This window comes from Chrysemys picta, chromosome 3 (assembly GCF_011386835.1).
Source record: "Chrysemys picta bellii isolate R12L10 chromosome 3, ASM1138683v2, whole genome shotgun sequence".
NCBI classification, from domain to species: Eukaryota; Metazoa; Chordata; order Testudines; family Emydidae; genus Chrysemys; species Chrysemys picta.
The window spans coordinates 183,767,717-183,795,439 of record NC_088793.1 but is presented as its reverse complement, the minus strand read 5'-3'; the positions used below and the strand labels follow the sequence as shown (position 1 = coordinate 183,795,439).

Here is a 27,723-nt window from a genome sequence, read left to right as displayed (position 1 = left end):
GGTTGAAAGAGACCTCAGGAGGTCATCTAGTCCAACCCTCTCCTCAAATCAGGACAAACAACAACTAAATCATCCCAGCCAGGGCTTTATCAAGTCGGGCCTTAAAAACCTCTAAGGATGGAGATTCCACCACCTCCCTAGGTAACCCATTCCAGTGCTTCACCACCCTCCTAGTGAAATAGTGTTTCCTAATATCTAACCTAGACCTCCCCCATTGCAACTTGAGACCATTGCTCCTTGTTCTGTCATCTGCCACCACTGAGAACAACTGAGCTCTGTCCTCTTTGGAACCCCCTTTCAGGTAGTTGAAGGCTGCTATCAAATCCCCCCTCACTCTTCTCTTCTGTGGACTAAACAAGCCCAGTTCCCTCAGCCTCTCCTCGTAAGTCATGTGCCCCAGCCCCCTGCTTGATGTCCATTAAGGAACATCAGCTGTACAATGAATCAATTGAAACGGTCAGGAACTACACCTTTTCACTCAGCAAGGCATGCAGGGGCATGCCTGTGGGGAGAACTCTAAGCCCTTTCAATGCCATGTGCTATGAGTTTATGTTTGAAACAAAGGAAGTACCAGACACATGGCAAAAGGACTATAAAGGGCAGCTGCATCAACTCCATTTTGTCTTCAATCTTGCTTCTTGTCTTCATTCCTGCTTCTTATCTCTGGAGGAACTTTGCTACAACTGAAGCTCTGAACAAGGCAGAAAACTCATCAATACTGCTAACAACCTGATACATGGACTTTGAATATATGTATGTATGTGACTGCTTTACCATTTAACAGATCTTTTCTTGTTCTTTCTCTTTTCTTTAGTTTTAGACACTAAAGGATTGGCTGGCGGCATGTTATTTTGGGTAAGAGCCAATCTAATATTGACCTGGTAATGTGGCTGGCCCTTTGGGGTCAGAAGAACATTTTGTACAGTGAGAAGAGTTTTAAAATAACTTCTACTGTACTGGATCTAGGTGCTGACTAGGAGCCAGAGAACTGGAATGCAATAATGGGGCTGTTTTTTGTTTTGTTTTGTTTTGTTTTTTTGCTTCTTGATAACCAGTCTGGGGTTCAGAAGAACAGTTTGGGACTGGTTGGGGAGTTTAACTTCAGTGTTACCCACCATTCTTGGGAGTATCTGCTCTCCTTTTTGCAGCTTGCCCTGACCTTGGCATTTCCAGTTTGGGCTACCCCAGGCACCCCGGGTTACAGAAGGAACCACTATGGTCATCTAGTCTGACTCCTGAATAAACAGGCCATAGAACTTAAATGACTTCCACAGGGCTATTCAAGTGTTTAAAGTTAAGTAGGTGCTTAAATGCATTGCTGGACTGTGGTCAGAGTGCTCAGCATCTAGCAGGATTGAGCCATAGGAGAAGCAAGGTGAAAAAGGAAATGCAATGGGGACTTAAAGAAGTAGAAAGAGGAACTGTATTGGGAGTGGAATGGAACTAAAAGGGAGGAGGAAGATTAATTAAGAGGCAGGAAGTAAAGAAGTGGAAAAAGGAGGACAAGAGAACATTAACTGGATTGCAAAGAAATAAAGGAGAAAGAAACACACAGAAGGAAACAAGAAATAAAAAGAAAAAAGACAGTAAAAATATATCTTGCTTTGGTTTTGGTAGCGATAAAGGGAGCTAACAATGAAAGGTCATATAAAGGGTTACTATGTTTGCTTCTTTAAGAAAAAGATCTGTTTACATATTTCTTAGAAAAATACAATGTTCAAGGGTAAAAAGTGCTAAAAAGCTATACATTTGTCATAGAAAAAAGATATGAACACTTTTCATTAAGAAAACAATCTCACTTAGATTTAAACTCTATACATTTGAAATATAAGGGAGCACTTTATTCACTAAATTACATATAATCTGGTTAATATCTATGGAAAAGTACAGGTGTTAAATTTGCCACCAAGGGCACACATAATGTTGCATGAATGCAATAACACCAAGTGTCATACTAATGCAATTTGAAACTAATTTGGGTGTGTGCGGGAACAAAATGAAAGCTACTACTACTTCTACCACCATTCCCCACCACCTACACAGGTCCACACTAGGGCCCCAACCCTGCAATGAGATGCATGTAGGTACACCTCTGTGTTCATGCAGAACCCGAATGACGTCAACTGAAGTCAGTGGGATTAGTCATATGCTTAAAGTTAAGCATGTGTGTTTGCAGGATCAGGGCCTAAGGTACTGCCATGACAATACCAAAGATTGTATTTTTTTGTATTTTTGTACAGACCTATCACTAACAGACAGGTGCCCAGTTCATGCTTTGTGTTTATAAAAGGATATCTATCTATCTATATATCTATATATATACACATCAAAAGTAAACTAAAATTAAAATGCAGGTGAAATATTTAGTTTATGTTGAAGAAGTAAAACACACATTTCAATTGTGTTTGTATATTCATTAACATTTGTAATCATGTAGATATTGACATAAACTAGGTAACACAATCACTGAAAGTTATGGCCTTTATATTAATTTTAAAATAAGTCAATTTTTCCTTCCATCTAATTCTTATTTCTGTTGCATTCATGAAATAGTACGATTAGACTCTCTAAAGTTGATAAGAAAGCACCTTCAAATTCTCATTAATGTTAAATTCCCATTCACATTAACAAAGATTGTTTAGTGGATAGCGAATCTCTATTATATTTCAAGGGTACTGAGAGTACAAATCCTGTATTTTTTTTAAACCCTTTTATTTTTTTCTCTTGGGCCATGTATAAACTAGAAAAATAGGTTTTATTTAAGAATATGTTTCTAAACACTATAATAGATGGGGGATCCTCAGGTTGACCAGGACCAGCTAACACATTTTCAAAGGTGTTCAGCTCTGTCTATACTACGGTTTAAAACACACTTTTTAAGGTGCTAACCAATCCATTTTTAAACTCAACCTATTTTCCTAGTCTAGGCATGACCTTAGTGCCAAACAGATTGATAAAGATCATTAAATGCTGAAAATGTAGCAATAAAAATGTTTAAGCACTTTATGTTGAAGAAGCTAACACATATAAGATTAAGTCTATTTTCAAGAAATTTTGCTTCAGAAAAGGTTGGTAAACTTTTAGGTATAAGGATTCTAGCCATGCTTGTCACATGAAAATTAAGGGCCCAAACTGGCAGTCCTTGTAGAACATAAGAATGGCCGTACAGGGCAGACCAACGGTCCATCTAGCCCAGTATCCTGTCTTCCAACAGTGGCTGGTGCCAGATGCTTCAGTGAGAATGAACAGAACAGAGCAATTTATTGAGTTATCCATCCCCAGTTGCCCAGTCCCAGATTCTAGCAATCAGAAGTTTAGGGACACCCAGAGCACAGGGTTGCATCCCTGACCATCTTGGCTAATTGCCATTGATGGACTTACTTCATGAACTTATCTAATTCTTTGTTGAATTGAGTTATACTTTTGGCTTTTACAGCATCCCCTGGCAATGAGTTCCAGAGGTTGGATCTACATCATGTGAAGTAGTACTTCCTTTTGTTTGTTGTAAATCTAATGCCTATGAATTTCATTGGATGACCCCTGGTTTGTATATTAGGTGAAGGGGTAAATACTTCCTTATTCACTTTCTCCAAATCATTTGTGATTTTATAGACCTCTATCATATTCCTCTTTAGTCATTTCTCTTCTAAAATGAGAAATCTTTTTAATCTCTCCTCACATGGAAGCTATTTCATATTCCTAATAATTTTTGTTGCCCATCTCTGTGTCTTTTCCAATTCTAATGTACGTTTTTGAGATGGGGTGACCAGAACTGCATGCACTATTCATGGTGTGAGCATATCATGGATTTATATAGTGGCATTATGATATTTTCCATCTTATTATCTATCCCTTTCCTAATGGCTCCTAACGTTGCTAGCTGTTTTGACTGCTGCTGCACATTAAGCAGACGTTTTCAGAGAACTATCCACGATGACTCTAAGATCTCTTTCCTGAGTGATAACAGCTAATTTAGATCCCTTAGTGACAAATTATTCAAGACCCAAAGGGCTGCTCCTGGTCTTTCACTAATGTCACTAGGTTGTGCTATCTAGAACAATGGTAGAAAGGAAGAGTCATTTAAAGGGTGAAGTTTAATAAAGATGATCAGGATGCACTTGGTCCCGCCTTTTCAGTTAAGACTTCAACGTGTATATTTGTGAAAGAGGAGGATCAAACTGGTCCTTAATTTATTCTTGTTCATCTTGACTATTTAAACAGCAAACACTTTTCAAACATAGCTAGAATTGTATGTGTCTTCTTGTTTACATGATGGAACTTTTTTCTTTTTTTTAATTAACTGTGAATTCTTTGTGGTCAGATATATTATGATCTTACACTCTGTAAACATCAGCCAGAAGTGGAACCTTGATTTTGAAACTCCTCAAATTTTGATGGAGGGAGAAATAAAATCAGTAGATTTTAACCAAACCCTACAGTTTTGGTTCCAGATAAAGATCCAAAACTTGAAGGATAGGTGTTTGTACTCTAGTTTGAATCCAGATGCATTTCAAATCACCACCAGAACAGCCAAAGTTTGCAGAAAATTTGCAAGGACAGATGATCAGCTGATCTTGCAAGATTTCCTTAATTTTGGAGTAGTTTACAAGTTTCTAATGCTATTGAATGCAAACCTGAACCCAGAAGAACTTTTACCTAGGACTAGCTCTGAACCCCAAAACCTCAATCCATTCCTATTTTTAAGAGCATTATAATTAGACAATGTTTCATCATTAATATTTAATTAGGGATGAAAATTTGTGAATATTCAGTGCAACATTTTATTTAGTTTCCTTTTTCTGCTTTTTAGTTAGAGAGGCAAAAAACTATTGTTTTTCCAGAATTTTGTAATTTTTGAGGCACCATTCTGCTATTTAGGGATAAACTTGAAAAGGAGGCTTAAAGTTGCCACATACCATGCAATATACTATACACCACAATTGTTGTTGATTATATTGCACACACAAAGACAGGACAACCCAGTTACAGAGACTGAGTCAGAGAATGCAGCCATGCAAAATTACAACAGCACCAATACTGTGTTCTCTTAACTTACTTTGTGAGCTAAATAACTTATTCAAAAACCTGCCTCAATCAACAATGAAATATCACAACTTTAAGAGAAAGGATTTCATATTAAAAATGAATAAATTTTTAAACACATTTACCTGGTACCTTATGGTATTATTATGTATTAAACCCTCCATACTTTTAAAAACAGACACGTTATCAATGTTTAAAAATTCCAACCAGTGCATGAACAAGTGTTTATAATTTTCCAATACATTGCTGATTAACATATAGTAGCATCACAAAGTCAATCTTATGTGTTGACATGATACAGCACAACTAGAGATGGGCCCAAGCTGAAAAATGGGATCCAGTTCTAAATTTTTCCGAACCTTGTTGGGCATTTGAATCCAGAATTTTGGTGGAAAGTCTGGCTACTTACCTGGTACAGTAACTGGAGTTCTTTGAGATGTATAGTTCCTATGTATATTCCACTTGAGATGTGCATGCATTCCATGTGCCTCCGAGATCAGAAGATTTTTCATTAGCAGCATCCATTGGTCTGTACCTCAGCTTTTCTCCTCCTCATGTTCCAAACTGAGGGCATAGGAGGTAATGTGGACCTCTCCAGTTTCTTCTCTATTGTGAATAACCTTAGAATAAGGATCAGAAGCAAGGGAGAAGGAGGGTAGGTAATGGAATACACATTAGGGACCATACATATCAAAGAACTCCAGTTACTGTACCAGGGAAGTAACCAGACTTTGTCAAATGATGGTCCCTATGTGTATTCCACATGAGGTGACTCACAAGTAGTATTCATTGAGGAGGAGGGTGTGAGGAACCCTATTGTACCAGATAGCAGGAGTGCTCTGCAAGGGCATACACCTGCCATAGAACCTTGCACCAGGGTGCAATGTCCCACAAATGTATGCACAGAGCTTCAAATTGCCACTCTATAGCTCTCCAGAAGAGGTGCATCACTAAATGAAGCTACTAGCCCAGCCTGAGCTCTGGTCAAGTGGGCTCTCACACCCTGTACGGCAGGGATCAATGTCAGCACATAGCAAAGCAGGATGCAGCCTGATATTCATTTGGAAAGTCTCTGTGCAGAGATAGCTGAAAGTATGACAGGGGAAGCAAAGGAGACAAGCAATTTAGGATATTTCCTGAAGGGTTTCGTCCTTTGCAGGTAGAATGCCAAGATATGACAGACATCCGGAGAGCAGAGCCTCCTGTCTTCTCTAGTGGCATGGGGCTTTCGATAGAAGATAGGAAAGTGGATGACCTGGTTCAGATAGAATTCTGAGATTACTTTAGCAATAAATTTAGGATGTTAGCACAAGAAAACCTTATTCTCATGGAAGAACATAGAAGGAAGATCCCTGATAAAGGCCCCTAGCTCACCCATGCTTTCTTCTGGCTGAGGTCATCGGAACCAGAAAGGCAACCTTCATAGATAGATGACAAAGGGGCACGAGGCCAAAGGGTTGAATGGACAATCGGTTAATTCTGAAAGGACTAGACTGAGGTCCCATATCAGGGTAGTCTTCAGCACTGGAGGAAGAGTTCTGACTAGTTCCTTCAGAAACCATACTGTGGTAGGATAGGTGAAGAGTGAATGTCTGTCAACCAGAGGGTGAAAGGTGCTAATAGCTGCCAAGTGCACTTGCAAAGAGCTGATAGTCTAGATATTTTTAGAAGGAGAGGTAGTACAGAATAGTAAGGATCTCAGCAGCCTCTGGGGGGTATCTGATAAGACTGGCACCAGGTAGAAAACCCTTTTCCATTTTCTGTATAGCATTTTCTTGTGGAGTCTTTTCTGCTATTGTTAAGGATGGATTGTACTTCCACCATGGATTGTACTGCTGCCGAGCATGATTGCTCTAGGTTCGTCACCCATCCGAATACCAAGCTGTTAGACAGAGATATGCTGGGTTGGAGTGGAGAGGCTCTTGCCCTTGTCCTGGGTCAATGGTCTGAGAAGAGCTGAATGTGGATGCATGTACACAAAGCCATCTGGAGAATGCTTGTAAACTAGAACTGCCTCAGCTACTGAGAAGCAACTAGAATCATTGATGCTTTTTCTTGTTTAATTTTCCTCTGAACGTGAGGTAAAAGAGGATGGGCCGAAATGCGAGCATTGTGGTTCTGACTATTGCACTAGAAATGCATCTCCTCTGGAGTAGAGGCCCTGAACTGCTCTGGAGCAGTAGATCAGGTATTTCTTTATCACTAAGAAATCTCACAATGGGAATCTCCACTGCTGAAAATGCTCTGTACTACCAAATTGTGTAGTTCCCACTTGTGGTCTCTGGAGAAATGTAGACTGAGGCTGTCCATCAGAGCATTCTGCACTCCCAGAAGTGCACTGCCGAGAGCATGATTTGGTGGTGAATGCACCAATTCCAGAGATTGACAGCTTCTATAAAAAGAGGGGTGGAGCTTGCTCCTCCCTGTTCATGGATAAAATAAGCTGTCATCTTCTCAGACATGACTTGTACATGCAGAGTTCAAATAAACAGCAGGAACTGTTTGCAGGCCTCATGGACTGTAGACTGTAGGCCTCATGGACTGTCTACAGTCCATGAGGGTCCAAGTACCCTGTTGTTGGGTCCAAGTACCCTGTGCCATTTGTTTGATGAGATAGGCTCCCCTGCCTAGAAGGGAGGCATCTGATCAATCTTTTTGTGGATGGCAGAGGTGCAAAGGAAATCCCCTCACACACTGCCTCCCTGTTTTCCCACCAGATAAGTGAAGCCAGAACTCTGTGGGGGAGCAAGACCAGTTTGTCCGGACTGTGCTTGCTGGTGCGTAGACTGTGCACAACCAAATCTGTAGACTTCTTAGACAAAATCTCACAAAGGATGTCACAAATATGAGGCCATCTGACCTCGGAAGACAAGACAGGATCTTACTGTCATCTGAGGGCTTAGCTGAAGCTAACTCATGAGGTTCTTCATAGATCGGAACCTGTCCTGAGGTTGATATGCTTTGGCTCTGATTAAATACAGGGCTGTTCCAATAAAGTCTATAACCTTTGTGGGAGTTAAAACGGACTTTTCTACTTTAACCACAAATCTTAATGAACGTACGAGTTGGAGTAAGAATAGGGATTACCATCTGCACTTCTCAGTTGGATTTCCCTGTGAGCATGTGGTTGTCAAGGTAGGGGAATACAGATGTGCCTTGATGATGCAAGTGTGCTGCCACTATGATAATACTTTTGTGAAGCCAAAGGGGAGCACTCCATATTGGTAATGGTGTGGGCCAACAGTGAACTGCAGGAACCTTCTGTAGGCAGAGTGGATGTCTATATGATGTGATCCTTCGCAATCCTGTATTCACACCCTACACAGTACTGCAATAATAATTGTCCAAAATATGCCTTCTGAGGTATCATATGAAAGCTAACACCACACTGGTTATTAATGTCATTGTAAAATGCACATGTTAACATTATATGTGAAAGTATACATTCTCTCTGTATGATGTTACAAAAATGGGTTTGAACCAGACAGGTCTGGGGAGTGGGTGAACAGGTTTTTTCCCTATACAAAGGAAAGACCAATGCTTTTGTGAAATCACAGACAAGTGGCCATTCATTGGCATATCGGAGACTGCATGGACAGATCGATTTGCATTGTAGAAAGCACCAGCAGGGAAGAAACCAGCAGGGAACCTTCCCCATCAGACTTAATGGCTCTTTCCTCACAGCAGGGGCACTGAACTTTGAGAAGGATACATTTCTATAAAAGAGAGGGGCAAAGAAGCCCAAGTTATCCTTTACCTATGACTACAAAGGAACCAAGCACTTTGTATTTTGTGGGAAATCTGACCAAGGGGGTGGACAGCAATCTTGCTGGAAGGAAGTGTGGTAAGAAACTCATCTTGAACCAAGGCTGTAGTGTGATTAAGTTTTGGTTACTAGAAAGCATTTTTCACTTTTATTTACCTGTAACCATTTCTGATTTTATCCCTTATACTTCAACTCACTGTAAACCTCTCTCTTTCATTAAATAAACTTTTACTTCTATTCTGAATCACTTTGAAAAGGTTGGTGATGCTCTCCTGTTGATTCCAGATTTGCTGGGAGGAGTATGAGGTCTTTGTATTGATAGGTGGTGCCATCTGTATTGGTGGTCTTATTATACCTCAGCTAGTCATTGGTACAGGTGAGTGTTGAACAGATGGTGTGAGGACCTCCCTGGTTAGGACTGGATTAGATAGTATTGGCAATACCTTACTGACCTTACTGCACAGATAGTAAGGTCCTCCAGGATAGCATACATGTATGGAACTGAAGAGATGGCTGGTCTGCATTGCCCCTTATATCCTTGGTTCAGAACATGAGGAGAAGGGGTCAGGCATAGATCAATGGACACTGCTAGTGAAAAAAATCTTCCAGTTTCAGGCATGTGGAGCACATGTGCACCTCCAGTGGAATAAGCATAGGGACCATCACTCAAACAAGTACCTATTTTAGAAACAGAGCAGCCACAAAATTTAGATTCAGATCCAAACTCTTTTGAAGTTCAGAGATGTTTAAATCAGATAATCACAACAGTTCACAAGGAGCAATTAAACCGATGTCTGAATATCAAACTACTTGTAGCTCTGCATCATGCATTGACGAGATACTGTTGAGAATGAAGGCTAAAAGGAAAACTGGATCCACTAAAACTTCAGGGCCCTTGGACAATCTTTTGTTATCAACGTACCACCTCTTCCTCCTAGTCCAATACTCCTGAATGGACCTTTTCTCCCACTCCTGTCACCTTCCTGTTTATGGACACCACTGTAGCTAAATCTTGCAATTTTATCACTAGGCTCACAATATTTGATGGCTTTCTTAAAGTCCTATCTCCCAAAGATATGCAAATACTTGAGGATCTGAGCTTTCATTAAAAAAAAAAAAGAATGAAATTTCTAGCCCTCATGGCTAGAGAAAAGTTGCAGAAAAAAGTTTGACCTGAGAGTACCTTAAAGGTAAACCAGTAGAAAAGTTTGAAAATGTGACCTGAGAGTACCTTAAAGGTAAACCAGTAGTCAGTAGTTTTCTTTTAAAATGTTATGATTTTTAAGCCTATCTGATGATTTTTGGGGCATTTTTAAGCCTATCTCATGATTTTTGACCATGTGGGGGTTTGCAATACTGAGACACTGTCTTTCTCCCACTCTTGAATCTTGCCTCTCAAAAAGTGAGGCAACCCAGACAGTACAAGACCATCTCAGAAGGAGATTATAGCAGCAACAGACAACCATGCTTTGTACTGCCCTCTGCCTCAGACTCACTCCTGTATTTGGGCATCTCTAACCACAATTAAGAAATTGCATCAGCATGCAAATTACACTTCCATCTCGCTTACATGCTCCAGGAGATTCTTTTGTCTACTTCAAAATAATTGCACCATCCTGTAAGCATCCAATAAATGGAGTCTAATAGCTGTACTCTTGATATATGTAGGAACTCACAGAAGTACATGATTTCATTGGGACTATATGCATGAGTAAGGGCATCTAATCTACCTTCTCCTTGAATAGGCTGGCTTGCAAGTGCATTCCAGGAGGCCACTGATATTTTGGCTGACTAGGGACCTGAGAGATGAGAAGGTTACTTACTGTAACTGAAGGTTCTTTGAGATGTGTGGTCCCTATCTGGATTCCAAATGTGGGTGCACATGCATACCATGCACCAGAGACGGAACTGTTCATAGCAGTATCCGTTGACCCGCACGTGCGTCGACCGCATGGCATGCCTGAGGCTTTAAGAGGCTGTGCAAGTCGACGCCACTCTAGTTCCCTCGTACCCGTAAAGAATGGAGCCTGGAGCAGACGAGATGGAGGGAGGGATTAGAATCCAGATAGGGACAACACATCTCAAAGAACTTTCAGTTACAGTAAGTAACCTTCTCTTCTTCGTCAAGTGCCGGGCCCTATGTGGATTCCAAAGGCAGGAGAATAGCGAACAGTGGTCAGCATGGAGGCTGACGTGAGGGCTCTCGAAAAGACCAAGTCTGTAGGACAGCGTGACCAACTGCTGCATCCGCAGTTGTGGAGGGAGCAATGGCATAATGAATGGAGAAGGTGTGGATGGAGAACATAAGAATGGCCATCCCAGGTCAGACTAAAGGGCCATCCAGCCCAGTATCCTGTCTACTGACAGTGGCCAATGCCAGGTGCCCCAGAGGGAGTGAACCTAACAGATAATCATCAAGTGATCTCTTTCCTGCCATCCGTCTCCACCCTCTGACAAACAGAGGCTAGGAACACCATTCTTTACCCATTCTGGCTAATAGCCATTAGTGGACTTAATCTCCATGAATGTATCTAGTTCTCTTTTAAACCCTGTTATAGTCCTAGCCTTCACAACCTCCTCAGGCAAGGAGTTCCACAGGTTGACTGTGCGCTGTGTGAAGAAGAACTTCGTTTTATTTGTTTTAAACCTGCTGCCCATTAATTTCATTTGGTGGCCTCTAGTTCTTCGATTATGGGAACAAGTAAATAACTTTTCCTTATTCACTTTCTCCACACCACTCATGATTTTATATACCTCTATCATATCCTCTTAGTCTCCTCTTTTCCAAGCCGAAAAGTCCTAGCATCTTTAATTTCTCCTCATATGGGACCTGATCCAAACCCTTAATCATTTTAGTTGCCCTTTTCTGAACTTTTTCTAATGACAGTATATCTTTTTTGAGATGAGGAGACCACATCTGTATGCAAGTATTCAAGATGTGGGCGTATCGATTTATATAAGGGCAATAATATATTCTCCGTCTTATTCTCTATCCCTTTTTTAATGATTCCTAACCTTCTGTTTGCTTTTTTGACTGCCGCCGCACACTGCGTGGATGTCTTCAGAGAACTATCCATGATGACTCCAAAATCTCTTTCCTGATTAGTTATAGCCCCCATCATATTGTCTGTATAGTTGGGGTTATTTTTTCCAATGTGCGTTACTTTACATTTATCCACATTAAATTTCATTTGCCATTTTGTTGCCCAATCACTTAGTTTTGTGAGATCTTTTTGAAGTTCTTCACAGTCTGCTTTGGTCTTAACTATCTTGAGCAGTTTAGTATCATCTGCAAACTTTGCCACCTCACTGGTTACCCATTTCTCCAGATCATTTATGAATAAGTTGAATAGGATTGGTCCTAGGACTGACCCTTGGGGAACACCACTAGTTACCCCACTCCATTCTGAAAATTTACCATTTATTCCTACCTTTTGATCCCTGTCTTTTAACCAGTTCTCAATCCATGAAAGGATCTTCCCGCTTATCCCATGACAACTTAATTTACATAAGAGCCTTTGGTGAGGGACCTTGTCAAAGGCTTTCTGGAAATCTAAGTACACTATGTCCACTGGATCCCCTTTGTCCACATGTTTGTTGACCCCTTCAAAGAACTCTAATAGATTAGTAAGACATGATTTCCCTTTACAGAAACCATGTTGACTTTTGCCCAACAAGTTATGTTCTTCAATGTGTCTGACAATTTTATTCTTTACTATTGTTTCAACCAATTTGCCCGGTACTGACATTAGACTTACTGGTCTGTAATTGCCGGGCTCACCTCTAGAGCCCTTTTTAAATATTGGTGTTACATTAGCTATCTTCCCAGGAGGACGAAGTAGCAGTTTGACGTATCTCCTGCCAGGTAGGCTGATGTGGTAGCGTATGCCCATGTGGAGTGGACCGTGACTCCCAGGAGAAGAGGAGTGCCAGAGAGCTCATAGCAGGTCTCGATGCAGTGGGAGATCCACTTGGAGAGTCATTGTGGGGATGCACGGAAAGCACAAGTGCAGTAGAGATCCATGGGTGAGGTATGGAGTTTGGGGTAGAAGACCGGAAGGTATATACTTTGGTTGAGGTGGAAAAAGGAGGCCACCTTGGGTACAAACTTGGGGTGTAGACGTAAAGAGACTTTGTCCTTGTGGAAGACCATGAATGGTGGGTCCACCATCATGTCCACTAGTTCACTTACATGGTGTGCGGAGGGGATGGCTACCAAGAAGATTACCTTCATGGAGAGGTAGGTGAGGGAGCAAGTAGCAAAGGGTTTGAAAGGTAGCTTGGTGAGAGCAGAGAGGACCAAATTGAGATAACAAGACAGTGCAGCCTTCTGCATGGGATGAAAAGCGTTGAAGAGGCCCCGGAGGAAGTGGGAGGTCTTCGGGTGAGTAAAGACGGAGAAGCCATCCACAGGAGGAAGGAAGGCACTAAGCGCTGCTAGATGAACATGAATGGAGGAGTGAGTGAGGCCTGATTAGTGGAGATGAAGAAGATAGTCTGGAAGGACAAAAATAGACAAGAATGGAAAAGGAGTCCAGAGAGATGTGATGGTGGCGTGTCCATGCAGTGAAGCGGCGCCACTTAGCTGCATAAAAGGTCTGAATGGATTGGCACCTCCTGTTAGTGAGGATGTTACTGATGGGTGCGGAGCAGGCTCAGTCTATATGCAAGCTCCGATCAAATACCAGGCCACGAGATGGAGAGGGGGCAGGTTGGGGCTGCTGCAGTTGTCTGCGGTCCCACATCAGGAGATCTGGGAGGGTGGGAAAGGGAATGGGGGGCAAGCGAAGGGTTGGAGAAGATTGGTATAACAGTGTTGGCGAGGCCAGGAGGGAGCCACGAGGATAACTATTGTGCAGTCCCTGCACACTTTGCGTAGGACCTGGGGGAGAAGAGGAATGGGTTGGAAAGTGTAGAGGAGATCTGAAGTCCAGGAAATGAAAAGGACATCACACTCTGAGCCCAGGCCCAGGCTCCCTCAGGAGCAGAAGAGGGGAAGTTTGTGGTTTGTGGACATCGCGAAGAAGTCCCAATGCGACATGCTCCACCGACAAAAGATGGACTGGAGAAGGGGGGTTGTGGAGTTCCCACTCATAGTTGGCATGGAAGGAGTGGATGAGTCTATCTGCCAGATCTTGTGTTGGAGACACCAAAGATGGGCAGCTTCCGGACAGAGATAAGGAGACCTAGCACCGCCCTGTTTTTTGATGTATATGACATCCGTCATATTGTTTGACAGTATTTGGACATTGTAGGAGCGGAGGAAGGACAGAAAGGATTGACAGGCAAGGTGACTGCCCATAGCTCCAGGACGTTGATGTGCTTCTCTGCATCTCTGACCAAAGGCCCTGTGCCATGCAGTCGTCTAGAGGGTGCCCCAGCCTACCAGCGAAACGTCCATGGTGAGAGTGGTGGTGGGCGTCAGAGATGTAAACGGGATGCTCACTAGAACTGTGGATGGGTTGCGCCACCAAGAGAGGGAAGTCAAAACAGGAGGAGGGAGGATTGGTGGTTTGTTTAGTCATTCCAACTGTGGGTTATAGACAGTACGGAGCCAGAGATGAAGGCAATGTATATGAAGGTGCGCATACAGTGTAACAGCAGTGCAGGCCACCATATGACTCAGGAGGGAAGCACTGACAGATGTGTGTCTGCAGACGGTGCCAGAGTGTCGTAATAAGGGAAGTAAGGGTGGCAAAGCAGTCCTTTGGAAGAAAAGTGTGGGCCGAGACAGAGTCCAGGCATGCCCCTATGAAAGTGAGCATGCGGGTAGAGACGAGGATTGACTTGTCCGTGTTGATGCCGATACTGAACCTGCTGAGGAGGGTGCGGAGAGTCTGTATAGTGGCGAAGAGATGGGACCAAGAGGGCACCACAAGAAGCCAGTTGTCCAGGTAAGGAAAAAGGGAATGGCCCAGTCAGCACATGTGGGCTGCCACGACTGTGAAGACCTTTGTGAAGACACAGGGACAGAAGCGATTCCGAAGGGGAGGATGCAGAATTGATAATGGGCACTGCCCATTGTGAAATGGAGGAATTAGCGATGAGTGGGGTAGATGTCTATGTGAAACTATGCATCTTTCATACCAAGAGCCGTGAACCAACCTCCCTGGGGAAGGAGGGGATAATGAGAGGGAAGGTGACCTTACTAAAATGAAACTTGCAAATAAACTTGTTCAGGGAGCAGAGGTCCAGGATGGGGCGAAGACCACCTCCTTTCTTCGGAAAGAGGAAATAGGGGGAATAGAAGCTATGGCCATGGTAGCATTATGGGACAGGTTCTATGGCACCCTTTCGGAGGAGGGTGGTGGCATCTTCGTGGAGACCATCTTTGGAAGGGTCTGGAGGATGGCCACCAGGCAGGTGGCAAGGAGGGAAGGAAAGGAATTTGATAATGAAAGCCCTGGTGGATCATGTCCAGCACCCATCGATCAGTGGTGATCCTGCCCCAGTTGCAGGCAAAGAGGGCAAGATGACCCCTGAAGATGACTTGCAGTGTGGCTGGAAAGACTAAGGAGGGTTCGCAGATCTTGAGGGAAGAGTCAAAAAGGTTGCTTAGATGGCCGGTGAGAGGTGGAGGTAGCGGAGGCAGCGGAAAAAAAAGTCAAGGCCATTGGGAGTGAGGGTGGTGGCAAGGTTGGTCAAGTGGTCATTGGTATGGCTGGTAAGAGGCACAGGGGTGAGGATGGAAGGACAAGCGTTGTTGTCAACAGGTGGGGGCTGGAGTATAGATGCCCAGGGAATAGAGGGTAGCTTGGGAGTATTTAAGGGAGTGAAGGGACTCGTCCGTTTTATCACTGAATAATTTGTGATTGTCAAAGAGGAGGTCCTCGAGGGTTGTCTGCACCTCTTTGGGGAAGCTGCTAGACTGGAGCCAAGAGTCATGGTGGAGTACTATGTCGGATACCAAGGAGCGAGATGCAGTGTCCATGGCATCAACAGTAGCCCAAAGAGTAACTGGCTACCAGTTTGCCCTTGTCTAGCAGGCATTGGAAATCTTGCTCTTTGTCCGGTGAACGGAAGTCTTGAAAGTCCACTAGTGTAGAGTAGGACTAGGAGTCATATTTAGCAAGAATAGCCTGGTAACTGGCAATGTGGAACTGTAACCCCCACAGAGGAATAAACTTTGCAGCCTCGCAAGTTCAGTTTTATAGCAGTGCAGTCTGGAGGAGTAGACTTGAAGTGTTGCTGACGGGTGCATTCGGTGGCAGCATGGACAACCAGAGAGTTAGGTGGTGGGTGGGTAAAAAGGAAGTTAGTGCCCTTAGAGGGGACAAAGTATTGGCATTCCACCTGATTTGGTGTGGGGGTGCAGGACACTGGCACGTGCCATAAAGCTTGGACTGTCTGTAAGGTGATGCCATGTATTAGTACGGTGGTACGAGAGTCTGGGAGGTTGAAGGATGCCCAGGAATTGGTCCTGGGAGTCTTGAACATCCTCTACTGGGAGATTGAGTGCAGCAGCCATCAATTGTGTATGGTCATCCAGTGGTGAGAGGGAAGGTGGAATAAGGGCATCGTCCAGTGACTACAAAGTGTCTGTAAGGACTGCTGGTTCCGATGGTGCGGCTGAGGGCAGCAGTGCTGACGGAGTGGGAGCACCCAGGGGTTCCTCCTGGAAGGTGGCAGTATGGACAGGAGACAGGCCGTACAGGCAATGCATACTGAAATGGTGGTAGGGGTCCCACGAGAGCCAGTAAAGCTAGGAGTCGGGATCTCCATGCATTGGCGGTGCCTGAAGGTAACAGAACCATGGGTTGGCCGCAGGATCATATCCTGGAGGGTAGGACTGGTGTATTGGTTCCAGGCTGCAGGAGCTGGCCAGGGAAAGGGCCATGTCTGGGTCAGAAGACCAGTTGGATTCTGAAGGGTCCGGAAGAGGAGGAGCCGTTGGTACCAATGGAACCGACAGTGTTAGGCATGATCCGGGAGGACGGTCAACTAGGAAGAGTGGAGAAGGGTGGATCACAAGAGGTTCATTGCCCAAGAGTCCCAGTGGAGTTGACAGTGCCGGGAATGAAGTAGGGGGCCCTGGTCTGGAATGGAAGACTGAGACGGTGGTGTTTGGAGTAGTGCTCCGTGAGCGCTCTCTTTGGAGCTAGAGCAGGAGCCGAACCTTCCGCAGTAATGCACGACTTCTCGCCCGACCAATCATGGCTTGGGGAGGCAATGCTGCATTTTGAGGTGGTCCCAATCGGGGAGCTGCCCTTGTGTCCATACTTCTTGTGCACGCAGTGGGGCTTCGGTGGGTGCGGCGGTGCCGCTGGTGCCAGGGACGGTGAGTTGTATGGACCCATTGTGCCCGGGCTGCAGCAAATTCAGGGCCCCGGGGGCCTGGCTCCACCAATGTTCAGGGGCGGGTCTATCCCCCAGCCCTGCCTGCCACCCCAGCACACCTCCTCCATCAAGCGTCTCCTCCCCTAAGCGTCCCTGCCTGCCCTAGGTAGCGGGTGGCTACCCCCCTGCAGCTCCACGCTGTGCTCCCTTGCTGGCTGCTGATGGCTACAAGGGAGTGGCACCGGGGGGCAGGCTGAGGCAGCTGCCAGGGCCAGCCTTTGACCAGGGTGATAAGGGCAGTTGCCCAGGGCGACGTGCTGATGGGGGCGCATTTGATATGTCCCACTCAGGGCCAGCTCCAGGCACCAGCCGAGCAAGTTGGTGCTTGGGGCGGCACCTTGTAGGAGGTGGCATTCCGCCCAATCCTAGGCGGCACGGCCACTTTTTTGTTGTTGTTCCGCTCTGGCCGCCCTGTAGGGGGCAACAGCGTGGAGGACGGGAGCACCCTGCAGCAAGCCCGGCAGGGCAGCCAGCGTCCTTCCCTCCCAGCTGACCGGAGCGGTGCAGAGCCCTCCCGGCAGGGGGCACGGCGGGAGGGGCCACGTGGCAGCGCCCCGCTGAAGCCCTGGCCACCCCCCTTCTCTCTCTCCCTCCGCTCCCTCCCTCTCCCCCGCTAGCCAGGGCACATCTGCAGGGCACCCTGGCTCCGGCCATGCCGCGGGTTTGTTTGTTTTTTGCTTTGCTGTTCTGGCTGCTGCAGTTTTTTTTTTTTTGCTTGGGGCGGCCAGAAAGCCAGAGCCGGCCCTGGTCTTAAGGAGGGGAAGCCAACCAGCTGGGCTTAAGGAGGGGAAGCACTACTGCCAGCCCAGCCAGGGTCAGGGAGGGAGAGAAAAAATAAAAACACACATCCAAGCTGCAGCTTGAGGCACTCACTCTCATGTAATTCCTCTGGTGGGAGCAACAGCAGGGGTGGGTGTCCAGGGTGGGCAGAGAGTGGGCTCCCCACTCTCCCAGGACAGAGGGCCCCCTGTAGAAACCATGGGGAGTGAGTGGGGCAGGCTGTGCTGGGTCCCGACCTGATGTCTGGGATGGGTGGCTGCAGTTGATGCGGGTGTTGAAGGAGGAGTGTGTGTGCAGCTTGTCTCTGTGTTCCGGCTGACTGGATGCTTGGAGCAGCCCTGCTATCTGGTTGTGTGTTAGTGTAGAACAGATCCTGGTCCACCCCCCTTTTCTTCCCCGTCCCCAGTAAGAGCCACACTTGTCCAGAAAAGGGCTTGCTCTTTCCCTGGGCACTGCCGGCAGGACTGGAGTGCACATTTAGCTCTGCACATTTAGCTCCCATGCTAACCAGGGGTGCTGCTGCAGCCTGCCTGCTCCCATCCTATCCATCCCATCCCTGCAGAGAGGTGACACATGGAGGGCGGGGGCATTCACTGGGTCACATTACCCCTCCTCCCCAGTTTCTGCCAGGGTTTGCCTGCTGAACTCTCTCCCTTCTTCCCCCGCTTGCTGGAGGCAGCCTGGGACCCCAACGGGAGAAGTAAACAAACAGCATGTGCACCAAATAGCTGGGAGATTGGGAGCAGTAGAGAGGAAGGTCTGCTGCTTCAGCTCTGCAGGGAGAGGTTAGGTAGGGGAGGAAGGAAGGAACAGCTTCTTTCCCATAGGGGAACTGAGAGCAAGGGGGAGGGCTGGGCTGCCTGGGGGGGGGGGGGTATGACGACACTGGAGCTGTTGGAGGGGAACCTTTAAATTGTGCCCCCCCCACCCATCAGCAGCTGACGGTCCTGTCCTCCCTGCTCCCATGGCTCAGAAGCTTCACTCACGTGGTCCGGGAGAGAGAGAGAGGGGGGTGCTGGGCTGCTGCCTCCCCAGAGTCAGGCAGGCGGGTGCATCAGAGATAAATGAGTGTGACTGAGATCAGCTCCCCCATGTGCCTCCTTCCCTCCCCCCCGCACAGTATTCTTGCCAGCAAGTTAAAGAAGTATGGGCTGGATGAATGGACTGTAAGGTGGATAGAAAGCTGGCTAGATTGTGGGGCTCAACGGGTAGTGATCAATGGCTCCATGTCTAGTTGGCAGCCGGTTTCAAGTGGAGTGCCCCAAGGGTCGGTCTTGGGGCTGGTTTTGTTTAATATCTTCATTAATGATCTGGAAGATGGTGTGGACTGCACTCTCAGCAAGTTTGCAGATGACACTAAACTAGGAGGCGTGGTAGATACACTAGAGGGTAGGGATCAGATACAGAGGGACCTAGACAAATTAGAGGATTGGGCCAAAAAAAACCTGATGAGGTTCAACAAGGACAAGTGCAGAGTCCTGCACTTAGGACGGAAGAATCCCATGCACTGCTACAGACTAGGGACTGAATGGCTAGGTAGCAGTTCTGCAGAAAAGGACCTAGGGGTCACAGTGGATGAGAAGCTGGATATGAGTCAACAGTGTGCTCTTGTTGCCAGGAAGGCTAATGGCATTTTGGGCTGTATAAGTAGGGGCATTGCCAGTAGATCAAGGAACGTGATCGTTCCCCTTTATTTGACATTGGTGAGGCCTCATCTGGAGTACTGTGTCCAGTTTTGGGCCCCACACTACAACAAGGATGTGGAAAAATTGGAAAGAGTCCAGAGGAGGGCAACAAAAATGATTAGGGGTCTGGCGCACATGACTTATGAGGAGAGGCTGAGGGAACTGGGATTGTTTAGTCTCCAGAAGAGAAGAATGAGGGGGGATTTGATAGCAGCCTTCAACTACCTGAAGGGGGGTTCCAAAGAGGATGGAGCTCGGCTGTTCTCAGTGGTGGCAGATGACAGAATAAGGAGCAGTGGGGGAGGTCTAGGTTGGATATTAGGAAACACTATTTCACTAGGAGGGTGGTGAAGCCCTGGAATGCGTTACCTAGGGAGGTGGTGGAGTCTCCTTCCTTGGAGGTTTTTAAGGCCCGGCTTGAAAAAGCCCTGGCTAGGATGCTTTAGTTGGAAATTGGTCCTGCTTTGAGCAGGGGTTGGACTAGATGACCTCCTGAGGTCCCTTCCAACCCTGATATTCTATGATCTGAATAGGAGTGGGAATGGGAGTCACAGTGGGTGGTGTCTGGCTGCCTGCTGGGACCTCCTTGAAACCCATTTACCTTTCATTCAATCCCTGATAGCCCAAGGGTGTGGGTAGGCATTCTTTTTTTAACTGTTTCAGTTTCCACTACAAGTTGTATTTAATGGTATACTGAAATTCCTTGGGGCAGGACCTTGTCTAAGCTGTTGGGCACAGTGTTGTGTACATTTCTATGCTGCATCAAGATTAAGAATAAGGAAATTCCTTTCTTTACTCCCAGCTTAATCCCATATCCTTCAAACCTCATTCATCCTCTGGAAGTCACTGGGGTTCCTGCTGTTAGTGTGAGGATGGAACTGAGGATAATGTGTGATTGTTGTGGCTTACAGTTTCAATCAGGCCCTTAAACTGAGACATAACTCTAGAGGGGACATCTAGACGGGACATCCCCACTTCATCTCTGCTGCTCTGGTTTATAAATAGGCTTGGTAGAATGCACTTTTTTATAACTTTGATGTGTAATATACATTGTTTATTTTAAAAATTGTTTTATTTTTAAGCACCCCAAGCTCCCTCCCGCACCCCCTCCTGCACCCTAACCCCTTGACCCAGCCAGGAGCTGGCACCCAGCACCCAAATTCACTACCAGAGCCTGCACCCAAACTCTCTCCCAGAGCCTGCACTCCAAACCCTCTCCTGCACCCAAACTCCCTCTCAGAGCCTTGGGCAGGTGTGGGGGGAGGGTAGAATTTGGACCCATTCTGGACACCACCAAATATTATACAAACCCGCTGTCCCTGGCCGGTGGGGCATAGACTAGTCCCCGGGCAGGAGAGGAGGAGAAGTCCCCAATAGGGGAAAAAAGCTCAAGGGAGAACCTAACTAACTCCTACGAACAAATGGACAACTATCTAACTAGAAAAAACTATGTACAATGAAAGGCAAATGTAGTACTCTTAGCTGGGTAAGAGCACAGAGGAACAGAGGGTTCCGACTCTGGAGTGGCGTCGACCCACACAGCCTCGTAAAGCCTCAGAGTGTCATGTGATCAATGCATGATGCACATGTGAGTCAACGGAAACTACTATGAACAGTTCTGGATCCGGTGCATGGTGCGCATGTGCATCTGCATTTAGAATCCACATAGAGAGCAGCACTTGAAGAATAATAATCCATTTTCAGGGAAAAAAAAAAAAAAAAAAAAAAAAAAAAAAAAAAAGTCTGTGTATTTGATTTCCATACACAATCCTGCTTTTATCAAACAACCTATGTGAAACTGATCTTAATTATAAAAATGTCCTTTTATCTAAAAGAGAAAATTTATTTTTAGACTAAATGACTAATTTTAATAATTTATTCTGATGTGCGTGGGTTGTTGCTTACCTGAAAAATCCAGTGCACATACTCCTCTTTGGTGCTGGCCTTTCAGCAATGATAAACATTTTAGTGTCTGTGTGTCCCACACATGGATAGCAGCATCTCTTCCAACCTAAAGTAAGTATCAGAGGGGTAGCCATGTTAGTCTGGATCTGTAAAAGCAGCAAAGAGTCCTGTGGCCCCTTATAGACTAACAGACATATTGAAGCATGAGTTTCGTGGGTGAATATGCATGAATATTCACCCACGAAAGCTCATGCTCCAATACGTCTGTTAGTCTATAAGGTGCCACAGGACTCTTTGCTGCAATCTAAATTAGAATGCTAATCTTAATAGCTTTTCATAAACTACTATAACAACAACATTTAGCAATTTTGCATCTTCAGAACACTTTAGAAGCATTAACCTTTGCACTCATTAGATCTTATCTTCACCAAGAACTGCTCTCTCTCCAATTTCTCCATCTCTGACTTCCACATTCCTGGTCACCACCACATCTCCCTTACTACCACCTACCTGCCCCCTCAGCCTTGCCCCAAAACCCCATCCTTCTGTGATTTCCTATCCATCAACATTGAGAACTTCTCTTTCATTCTCAGTGCCCTCTTCCTTGCCTTCTCCTATGGTGGATATCCCACAACCATACACATTCTTCCACTAATTCATTTTTCTGTTTTGCCGTCCTTTCAGCCACACAGCTCTACTTCTCCACCTTCACTCAATCCCACACCCACAACCCCAGCTGTATTTTTTTTACCACCTTTGAATCTTTACTTAACCTCCCCCTTTCTGTCCCTTCCCCCAATCTCTGCCCAGTCTTGAAAGGAAATATTGAAAACAATCTGGTATAACCTCCTCCTTCTCATCTCTCCTTTTCCACTGCATACTCTCCTGCTTCCCTCCTCCTCCAGCTCCTTCCAGTCTCCTGACCTCCCTCACCCCTTACTCTATTTCTTCCTTCCCCTCCCTGTATGAGCATGCTTTGGTCTCCCCCATTGTAAAAAAACAAACAAAAACCGCCTCACTCATGGTAGCTTCCTTTCAAATTATCACCCAATCTCTCTTCGCCTGTGGGGGAGGAATAGCTCAGTGGTCTGAGCATTGGCCTGCTTAAACCCAGGGTTGTGAGTTCAATCCTTAACGGGGCCATTTAGGGATCTGGGGCAAAAATCTGTCTGGGGATGGGTCCTGCTTTGAGCAGGGGGTTGGACTAGATGACCTCCTGAGGTCCCTTCCAACCCTGATATTCTATGATTTCCAAATTCCTTGAATGCACCTTCTAGAACCACTGTGTGAAGTTCCTTTCCTCCCATTCCAGCCTAGATCCTCTTCAGTCTGACTTCCAGCTTTACACGCCACACTTAACAAAGGGTCTATTGAGCACTTTGCATCCAAATAACATGGCTTCCTACTGGCTAACTTTGATGCTGCTGGCCATGGTCTTTTAAAATTTCACCTTCCCTCAGCTTTTGAAACTGTTCTGCCCTAGTTCTCTTCCTACCTCTTTAATCATTTCTTCAGTGTTTTGTTTGGTGGGTCCTCCTCATATGCCCTGTAACTAATGTTGGGGATTCAAGAAAGCTCCAGCCTTTACACTCTTCTTCCTCTGCACTCTGTCTCAGGATGATCTTATCCATAAACAAAATGTTGACTTCATATCCACTCCAGACTTGCCTTCATCTGCACAAACTTAAATCTCAGCCTGTCCTTCTGACATCTCTTTGTGGATGTGCAGCCATCAATTTAAATGCAACATTCCCAAATCAGAGGTCTTATAAATTGTCCCAAAGCCTCTCCTCTCTCTCTTTTCCCCTCTGGGCACCATCTCTAATTCAGCCCCTCCTTCATCTAGGCTGAGTCTAAATTTGTGGTAAAGAATGTTTCTGAAATTTGACCTTTTCTCTCTCTCCACCATCAAATTCTCATCTAGGCCCTTATTTTGCACCTTAACTGCAGCAACTTCCTCCTCCCTGGCCTTAACTGCTGCACCTTTGTTCCCCTCACGTCCATTCAAAATGCTGCTTCTAGGGTTATCTTCCTGGTTCTGAGCACATCAGTCTTCTCTTTGAGTTTCTCCAAATGCTTTCACTTATCTGCACATCCAACATATGCTTCTTGTCTCTATCTATAAGCCTTTTCATGATTTGGTCCCACACTACATAGTTGACCTAGTAATTTATATCATGATGATGATCCCTGCTTTTGGTTCTCCAACATTCCCAGTCTTTACTGCCCACCAGTCAGCTTCTCCCTAAACACCTTTGAGCTTCCCCCCCCCCCCATCACCACTCTTTATACATAGGTAAAACTCACTTTTATAATTCATATAGTTCTATTTCATCTTCCTTCAAATCCCTCAACATTCACCCCTGCCATGATGAGTACAAATCCCTGCCTGATGAGAATGGATAGGGAAAAAGTAGGGCTACAGGTTTGTCATGGTGGGTGAAAAAAACAAAGTCACCTTTAGTGTGATTTTCCCATTTGCCCATGACTTTTTCTGTCAGTCACTCACTCACAGCAGCAGCAGCGCTGACCCTACAGGGCTGGGCCCAGCTCCCTGCTCTGGGCATTATGACCTAGTACACCAGGTTGCAGTGCTACTCAGGTTTGACCCACTCAACCTCTGTCATAATGTGTGTGTTGGGGGGAAGGGGGTACTGGGCAAACCAGAGCAAACATGCCAAGTCACAATGCCCAGAGCAGGGTGCCAGGCGCAGGCCCACATCCTGCAGCAGCAGGTCCTGAGTGTGGGCAGGCTCTCATTTTTCAGAGCATCCTCCACCTCGTGGGGGAGCCCTCCCTTCCATACCAAGTCAGGATTAGGGTTGCAGTCCTGAGGTTGAAGGGGCTGCTGTGGATGGTCCATGTCTCCTCCACAGGGTAAGGAGGACAATATTTTTTTTTAAATCAAAAGGCAGGCAGAAGTCAAGGTAAATTTGGTAACCCATGACTTACTATATCTGCCATAACTGCTTCCTGATTTTTGTTTAAAAAAATGCTATGACAAATCTGCAGCCCTAACAATCAGGAATCTAATGTTACTGCTCTTCTTCGTCTTATTATACCTAAAGATTGTGAACATTGCTAATCTTTACACAAATATTCTGTTACTATCATTAGCTCATCCTCCCTGGCCCCTGTCTATATGTCTTGCCATCCTGTTGTATCTTAGCATTAAGAATTAAAGCTTTTTGCGTCAGGACAGTCTTATTTTGTCAGTATGGTGCCTACTTGGGACCTTTAGGTGCTACTGTTATGCAAATATAATAAAATAATAAATACCGAACTAAACATCAGAAGACTCATGGGAGGTAGGCAAAAATGTATTATTTTCTACATTTTACAGATGAGGAACAAAGGTTCAGAGTGAATACTTTCCAAATGCCACAATAGGAGACTCGAATTTCTGTTTTTTAGGAATACTGTAACAGTGTCATAATCATTGTTTCCACTACTGCTTTCCCTAGCAGTTAGGCAATGACATGGGTGGCAAAACATTTAATCTGTGATTTTCAAAGCAGGAAAATGCCTCTTTATGACAAAGGTACACAAACTGTTTTGCATTTCTCAAATATAGTTTGTGATAGAGAATCCCTTAATTTGTTTTGTCATGACCAACACTCCTAGATACACACCTGTCCAGTAGCAACATAATCTTTCATTGGATGGATGGTTAGGCTGAGGATGTCATCATCATGACCAAGATATAGTCTTTGGGTGTGTTGTTGCCTACTGTATACAATGGCAACAGCAGCGATATGGTAAACTACCTCTCCAGTTTGTGTGTAGAACAAATTATTTCGACAGTCGTAGCCTCGGTAACTGAAATAAATATAAAGCAAAGGAAGTTGAATATGCCACCAAAAAAATCCATGTACTTTGGGGGAAAACAATCTAACTGCAAATGACTTACCTGAGCTAGACCCAAAATATGATACTATACAGACTGACTACAACCATTTAAATGTCTTATATTACATTCATAATTGTTAACAACTAGAGCTGTGTAAAACTCCATGGTTTTCTTTGCACTAGTTAAGTATACATTTTTTTCTGCATTCAAAGAGTTACCTCTCAAGTTTCATTTTGATTTTGGGGATTAACTGAACCAAAAACTCATCCAAAACTGTCAGGGTTCACCTGATTTTGCATCAAAATTATGAGAAAATCATGATTGGTTCTGCTTTGAGGAGGAGGTTGGACTAGATTACCTCCTGAGGTCCCGTCCAACCCTGATATTCTATGATTCTAAAAAACAGAGTTCCTATGGTCTAGATGAGACATCATAAATTAGCTCAAGTTCATACAAAATTATGGCAAGGAAAGTTTTGCATGCTTCTGTGCTGCAAATGTAACAACCATAGCCTATGGACCTAATGACAGCTCCAGGAAATACCAGGGAAAATCAACTGTGAGTTGAAAAGGTGATCTTAAAAAAAAGGGTAATGCTTGGTCATTACTTAGGTACATCTTTATATCCTCCTCCCTAACAATCACAATTGAAAGAAAGAGAAATGTATAGGTGATATTCCCATTTTTACCACAATACTAGTAAGCACAGTAATTTACCTGTGGGTAAGCAGTGGAAAATGTTACATCAAATACTTTACCTCAAATTAATCAAGATGTGTTTAAGAGTATTTATTTAAGCACTGTGATATTCAATGGAACTTGTGGTTTACAAAAGAGAAGTCCAAGAACCTTTACTTAGTAGTTACAATACCCATGTACAAACTGCAGTTTTAAGCTGTCCCCAGGAGCTCTCTCTCTTTTAAGGAAGGGCACTGAATGGTTTTTCTCTTTACTTTGTTGTTTCAGCTGAGGTAGATCTTCTTTGTAAACCTAAAGAAGAAGTTAGACTTAATTATACATCTCAAGTGTATTGAATATAAATACACACTGACCAATTCCTTAAATAATAATAATGAAAAATATTAGTTATATGTCGGTGTGCTCAACAATGTACAAGATATAGAAGAAGTCATGATCCCTGCCCTAAAGAGAGGAAGAGGATCCCCACTTGTGGTATATGATATTAATGGAATATCAGAAAAAGGTCATTGCTATTCAAGAAGTTTCATGTATCACATACTACTTTGTGAACAGGATTTTTAATACCAATTCTCTAAATTTCTTTTTCCAAATTAATACATGTACTCAAACCTGTACATAATAATGAAATAATTCCATCAAGAATTCTGGCGACATACACAATAAGCACGCTACTTAAGTGATTTGCAAATGTCACCAGAATCCTGAGATGGAATTACAGTCTTAATATATATACCAGAGATACAAAATATTATACATATAAATCAGTTAGAGATGCTGACACATTGTGGAACTGCTAGAGCTCCTTTGAAGCCACTCAGAGGTTGTGACATCAATTAAATCCACAATGAGGCTGAAATATAGCTTTACATTATTTTTTTTTGTACATCTCTTCATTTCTTGGTTTTAGCTGGCAGTGGAGGTACCAAAATCTCTTTCAACAAAAGTTATTTCCACACTAATTCTGACCTAATTGCAACCCAAGGGTGCTGAAAACTTCATAAGAATGTCTGATCTGGAAATGTTACCACACAGAGGTTTAGATAACCATCTGAAATTTGGATGCCTATACAAACACAACCTCTAGACATTTTGCCTGTTACTAGCATACACTGTACTGTTCACACACTCTTTTAATCTGGTTTCAAACACCATCTTCAAAAACTTTTAAAGGATGCAACCTGTAAATAAGTCCACTCACTATTAGGGCCCCCCTCCTAGCCAGGCATGGCATAGCAATTCTCTCACTACTCTAGCACTGTCCTGCCAACGGTTGCTCCGGCACTGTGGTGGCTTCTCTTCCAGTAACTTGGCCCTTCGGCTGGGTCACCATTTTAAGTCCACCCCTTTCAGAGTCACAACTGTCCAAACGAAAAGTCCCAAAATGTCTGGGGCTAATCATCTGCCTATCTTCAGGGCATACTCTGTAGCCCCCCCCCATCCTGGGCTCAATAATCCTTGCGAAGGGTTCGTAGGTGAACCCAGTTCCACCCTCTGGGTTTTGACTTAAGGCCATGTACTCATACACTTTAAGGTTAGAAGGGACCATTATGATCTTCTAGTCTGACCTCCTGCACAAAATCTCACCCACCAACTCCTGTACAAACCCCTGACCTATGTCTGAGCTACTGAAGTCCTCAACTTGTGGTTTAAAGACTT

At 44.6% G+C, this 27,723-nt stretch overlaps 1 protein-coding gene across 3 annotated transcripts in view; it reads right to left on the bottom strand.

The window, feature by feature from the left end:
* Positions 1-27,723, bottom strand: part of EML6 (EMAP like 6) — a 403,044-nt gene that overhangs the window by 114,427 nt on the left and 260,894 nt on the right. For all 3 annotated transcript variants that reach the window (XM_005308049.5, XM_065590765.1, XM_065590766.1), the window contains 3 exons: positions 26,237-26,355; positions 25,149-25,335; positions 21,517-21,622 (listed from right to left, as the gene is read on the bottom strand). In XM_005308049.5, coding sequence (XP_005308106.2) covers positions 21,517-21,622; positions 25,149-25,335; positions 26,237-26,355 — 412 coding nt within the window. The remainder of the gene's footprint in view (positions 1-21,516; positions 21,623-25,148; positions 25,336-26,236; positions 26,356-27,723) is intronic.